Below are 5,972 nucleotides of genomic sequence, written 5' to 3' on the forward strand. Positions count from 1 at the left end.
TTCTCCTTTTGCAACTATTGATGATTCCTTTGACATCATTCGTGAATGATATGTATTTAGAAAACTATGCACTGAAGAAACTAGACTGGTAGGATAAATCAAACTGAGAGTGTCATGTATCTGTTCTCATATATTATTTTCCCTTGTTAGAAGCACATCTTAAGGGAGATCATGTGAATCAAACTCAACAATTGACGGAAGAAAGAATATGAAGAAAAGCTTATGCCTATTTTTAGCTGAATCCGATAGAACCAATGTGTATTATTGAGCTATGATCAAAAGTCAGAAAGAAATTAACCTGTCTTTTGGCATTATAGCATATCCAAATGAATTCTTCACTTCTTTTTTCGCTTTTATGGTTGCCAACTTACCATAATGATTCTATAGCATTAACAGTAGAAAGATATTTTGTGAAAAAGAGAGAAAATAATAACTATTACTAAGTAACTACTATACTAAAATTCATCATTATGTCCAAGGAATTTTAAAAAAAATTACGTAGCCCCTAACCCTTACTGATGATGTGAGCAATTATGATTGCTGAATGAATGCTAAGAGGTCCATTTACTACAAGATATAAAAATTGTTTTCTAATTCATAATAAGCCTGACAATTCTCATGGAATTCCCAACTGATTCAGCAAAGAGAGAGTTAATTTTAGTAGGGAAAATCGTTCAAAATGTCCCTCATATTTTGTAAAATGATTTTTTTATATCTCACTTTTAAAAGAGTAATTTTACGTCTCTTACAAATTTACATTGATCAAATTTGATCCATATCTAGATTTCTGACTAATTTTTGGTCGAAATCCATCACGCGTCTTGCACGTGATCATTTTTTAGGAACAAAATTGTCAATTCACATTTCACATCATTTAATCCATAGTCATTTCACAAAATGAATTTTTTTGTCCCTCACATTTCACAAAATAAATGTTTTCATTTTTCACATTTCACAAAATAAAAATTTTCATCCCTTATTGATCATGTGTATGAATAGTTTTTTCTTATTTTTGAAAACCCGTGTATATGTATATTTAATTTCACCTGAACAAGTTAATTGTAGTTATAAGTGAAATCAAATAGAAATATATTACATACTATTTATATTGTTCAGGTGAAATCAAATAAATATATACATGAATTTTTTATAAAAAAAAAATCTATTCATACACATGATCAATGAGGGATGAAACAATTTACTTGTGAAATATAAGGAATAGGAAAATTCATTTTTTAAGTTGTGAGAAACGAAATAATTCATTTTGTGAAATGTGAAAAACTAATCAGAAACTTAGGTAACAACCAAATTTGACAATATAAATTTATAAAGAGCATAAAATTATACTTTTAAAAGTGAGAGATAAAAAAAAAATCATTTTACAAGAAGTGAGAAACGTTTTGAATGATTTGTCCATTTTAGTACAAGAATTTGAAATCAATTTTGCTAGCCGGCTGAATCCAGAGGAATATATAATTTTCAAGTTAAATGTCCCAAGCCAAACTGAACGTGAAATAGTGCTCCATTATGTTTTTAACGTTGGTTTGATAGAAGAATCCAACTTGCATTGCATCTTGATTAAACTCTTAGAGTATGACTGCGAATGGAATTGCAAAAAGAAACTGCACATTATCCATGTCTTTAAGGGATATACAATGGACTCTATATTTCATTAGGTTTATGGAGAATATACAAAAAGGCATATGAAAGATGCACTCTCTTCAATTGATCTGCAGTTTCTTCGCGTAGCAAGTGTTAATACTAATGCTGGCGGATCTCCAGAAACTTATTCGCCGTTATTCAGCAGATTTACCCTGATATCTGATGGTATTAGGAATACCTAAGGAAGAACCTATAGATAATCTGCCAGTTGAATTTCTTAACGATCTTTTGCAGGAACAAAACACAAGATCACCTTGTGGATCATCTGATCAGAAAACTGTTCCTCAACATTGAAAAAGCTTCCTGCCATGATGACAGGGGCAAAACCCACCAACTACCAAGAATTCCAAGAAGAGTGAGATTCTGATCATTCAATTCAACCCTAGCCAAACACAGAAACATGTAGTCTTCAACTTCGACCTTCTTCGCATAACATGGCTGCAGAGCAACAGACAAAATTAGAAGCATTAAAACCATAAACTTGACACAAGACTTTGTCAAAATCATAAGTGAATGAAATTTTGTGAAGCAGAAAAATCTAGCTCTTATAAATGCTTCCAAATTGTCCATTAACTTCCTTGAAGTACAGTCACTTGAACTTTCCCAAAGTGTTATTTACTTGAGAAAGTCTCAATACAATACAAGCATGACAAACAAGAAGAAGGCAGTTTCGTGTTGTCTCTGTTATTTGTTTCTCCCATAAAAAAGGAACCTAGCCCAACATAAGTTCTTTAATACATATCTTCTCATCCAACTAAGTTTTTTTATCTTCAAAACCTTACATGCCTCATGATAAAGGTTAAGTACACATGACACTCATATGAAAGATACTTGTAAATATACCAAAACCCCATTTATGACCATCAACACAAAGCACTGAATAGGACGAAATCCAAACTAACACTTCAAGAACATGTTAAACATGGACAACATGGGTGAATGAAACTAATAAAGCATCGCTCCTGATGGCTCTGACACTTCACATATATAAACCAGTGAATCTCCAATATTGCATATAAAATTATTTGATAACATAACTAAAGTAGGGGTTTCATAATATAATTATTCAACAGGAGGAATAAACTGACCATAATTTTGTAGATGAAGGGGTGTTGGCGTAGAGCTTGATGTCGTAACTGAGATCGATAAAGGTAAGTCAATATACAAATCCATAATGTAAAAGATAAAATATAGATATTAACAGCAAGCTTCAAAGTCATATATAGGCTTTTCAGAGACTGACAAATTGTCTTTGAATGGCTTCTCGAACCTTTGCAGATTAAAATCACCAAATTTTGATTCCAATGCCAGTAAGATACAATCAATTGAGGTCTAAAGCTGTATACCTCAAAACTTCCTTTCATTTTGTGCTGTTGCCTATCCAAATACAGGTGGCTAGTGTGCAATTTCATTTTTGTCATTTAATTCAAAAGTACTTCCCCAATACAAAATCTTGAAATCAATGAGTTAAAAATCTGTTTCTTTCAACTATAATAATTTTCCCTGTTCAGAATATGATTCCAGCATCAAGGATCTAGAAATAAACGTATGTTTAATTTGTTCAAGTTGAAGAGAGCTGGTTGTAACAGCATAAAAGTTGCCCAACTTCAACTGCTGTGTTAAGATCGGCTAATCATGTAACAGAACCTTACATCAAATTGGGTTCATACATCAGTTCAATCTATTATAGGTATTAAGCTACCAGCCTATTAATCTGCACACAAGAATTTGAAACTTTTACAAGTAGTAATTGTAGCATCCATCCCCAAGTGAATGAATTAGAGGGTTATAGATATTGTAACCACAGAATAGGAAGTGGGACAGCTTTAACTTCAACCCAACATGAAAAATGAAAGAATCCTATCTAAAACAGATTAAGAAAGATTATGTGCAAACCTGTTCAACAAAAAGATAAACAGAGAAAGCGCTAGGCTTTGTAGTATACAGAATAAGAGTGACTTTTGCAGCAATTACACCAGGATGGCCCCAGTTCATCAAAACAGTTAATAAGAAGAAAACAGGCACCATCAGTCTTCTTAGAATGGTCAATAAAGCGCGACGATCTTCGTCAGAATCTGAAGAATCTAACTTGTCAAACTCATGATCATCCACCGAAAACTCAAAACCTGAATTGGATTGCAGTATTACAAACTTTTTCGACTAAGAAAATGGTAAATAAGATCCTTCAGCATCTGCTACTTGCTAAATTTGAAATAAACAACCTGTTGAATTTTACAGTATATTTGTTTTCACTTTTAGGAAATATGGTTCTCACCATCTGTACAATACGCAATGCGTGGCCAAATGCTGATTGATCCAACTACCAGTGACAATCCAAAGATAGTACGCACAGTAAATTTACCCCCTGAAAAGAAGCAAGAAGGAATTAAACTTTTGTTGAAACACATACACTTGACATAAAGAGGAGGCAGTTCACTTGATCAATAAACTCAAGCACAAAATTTACAAACCAAAGCTAGAAATAATAATAGTAATACAGACTACAAGAAAGTCATGTTGCTCTGACATTTTTGTTGTGAAATTTAATACTTTGGTTGAAAATTACCATGTCACTCGCTATCACACAGAATGCTCAGATTGTGCCCATCTTCTCAAATCCAGTAAAAATCAAAAAAGATAAATTACAGACATTTTAGCAGGTAACAAGTTTGCCTTAATTGCACACCAACATCATACCATCAGTATTGTACTATGCTAATTCTTGTCTAATATTTGTTGAGAGAGGACATAAAGTCTATAAACATGTGCAACCTAACACAATATTCTGACTTAACCCCGTGCAAATGCTCCAACAAATGAAGCTCAAAGAACCACTTATATACTGGGAAAATCTAAGTGATACTTCTTGCCAATTCAAAAATTTTGAATTTTGAGACGAAAAAGATACACACTTGAAGAATCACAACATTTCCAGACCAACAGTATATATTGACGTCATATTAACTTCTCTTTAGTCCCCTTATCCTTATACACGACCAAACGTAATCATTCCAAAAAGACTGGTTTACATTGCAATGTAGTCGGGCTAAACATGAGAAGATAGAGAACAATATGCTCATATGTCCCAGAAGGGAACTTTTTAATGAACAATAATGCAGAAATGACAAGGGCAAGACTCCCCCTCCTGGGCAGCTCGCTTGGTCACGTCCACTCCTTAGGGTACGTTGTCCAGCACCTCGCAAGGGTTCGAGTCTTAGGATTTACGTGCCCGGGGGATGGGGCCTCTCCTCTCAGGCCGCAGGGGGATTAGTTGGGCCGAAGGCCCGGATACCCCCTGCGTCCGGGAAAAAAAAAAGACAAGGGCAAGACTCAAATATAGTGACAACATATATCACTTGACTATGGCATTAAAATCACTTCACAAGGTTCTTCAGGCAAAAAACCAAACAGATAGCGTGCGTACATTATCAAAATGCATATTTAACAACCCCAAAATGCTAGAAAAACATAAATACAAGCCATAAATTCGGACCTGTATTGCAGTAATCCCCGAAATTATGCTTATATTTCTGAAAAATCAAATTCCAGTAAGGACTGGGCACAGTCCTATGCACCTTAGCTTTGATAGCATTCAACCATTTCTGTAAATTTCCATGATCCCCACGCATTACCGCTGTCAAGAACACAACAAAAAAATCAAAATAAAAAATAAACCCATTAAAAAGTTATTGAAGCCCTTTGTCATACTCTACATTACCACACCAAAAATTTTTAAAAAAAAAATTCTTGAATTTATGAACAGGGTTTTGTTCTGCAAACTTACCCGGGAAGTTGGGATGGTAGAGGTACGAGTAAGGAGATTTAACGGAGGCGAGAGAACCCTAAGAATCGGCTGCATTAGGAATCTTGCTGCATACATTTCTGCTTCTGCCTAGTTAACCAGTAATATCAATCCTAGTGCAAGAATTTCGATTCTTCGGCCAGTCTCCGCCGTGGACAGAGAGCTTTTCCTGCGCCGCCGGCGGCTCAACTTACTTGCCGCTTAAAAGGATTATTTCATTTCGGGATTTTTTTTGTTTAATTTTATTTGCTGTGGTTTTTTGGCCCACCTCAAGCAGACTTGGGGAGTCTGTACTTCTTGTAACTTTCCTCAACCCAAATGATGAAGGCGTGGGCCTAGGTCCACGTATTTGAGCAGCATCTTTAGAAGGCGTGCTTACATTTGACCAGTAGTTCTTGGAGGCGGCGCACTTGCCAGTGTAATCACTTACGCCTTTGTGTTGTGCCACCTTCGGAGAGGAGGGCTTCCTTATTATAAGAAATAAAATTTCTATCGTTTCCCAAAAAAA

At 34.8% G+C, this 5,972-nt stretch overlaps 1 protein-coding gene across 1 annotated transcript; it reads right to left on the bottom strand.

Moving 5' to 3' along the window:
* Positions 1-1,609: 1,609 nt before the first annotated feature.
* LOC113698984 (uncharacterized) lies at positions 1,610-5,730 on the bottom strand. The gene is made up of 6 exons (XM_027219000.2): positions 5,447-5,730; positions 5,156-5,296; positions 3,938-4,027; positions 3,559-3,788; positions 2,751-2,798; positions 1,610-2,100 (listed from the first exon to the last, which is right to left on the bottom strand). Exons 2-6 carry the CDS (start codon positions 5,289-5,291, stop codon positions 1,924-1,926), a joined length of 681 nt encoding a protein of 226 aa, XP_027074801.2. The 5' UTR covers positions 5,292-5,296; positions 5,447-5,730; the 3' UTR covers positions 1,610-1,923.
* Positions 5,731-5,972: the final 242 nt, after the last annotated feature.

Source organism: Coffea arabica, chromosome 1e (assembly GCF_036785885.1).
Source record: "Coffea arabica cultivar ET-39 chromosome 1e, Coffea Arabica ET-39 HiFi, whole genome shotgun sequence".
Taxonomy (NCBI): domain Eukaryota; kingdom Viridiplantae; phylum Streptophyta; class Magnoliopsida; order Gentianales; family Rubiaceae; genus Coffea; species Coffea arabica.

What these genes read in the sequence shown, in the direction of transcription:
- LOC113698984 (XM_027219000.2), bottom strand. Translation starts at nt 5,291, where the DNA reads ATGCGTGGGGATCATGGAAATTTACAGAAATGGTTGAATGCTATCAAA. An exon ending in CGGGGATTACTGCAATACAG is followed by an intron (nt 4,028 to 5,155) that starts GTCCGAATTTAT and finishes GCTTCTTTTCAG; the next exon opens with GGGGTAAATTTACTGTGCGT. An exon ending in CATTGCGTATTGTACAGATG is followed by an intron (nt 3,789 to 3,937) that starts GTGAGAACCATA and finishes AATCCAATTCAG; the next exon opens with GTTTTGAGTTTTCGGTGGAT.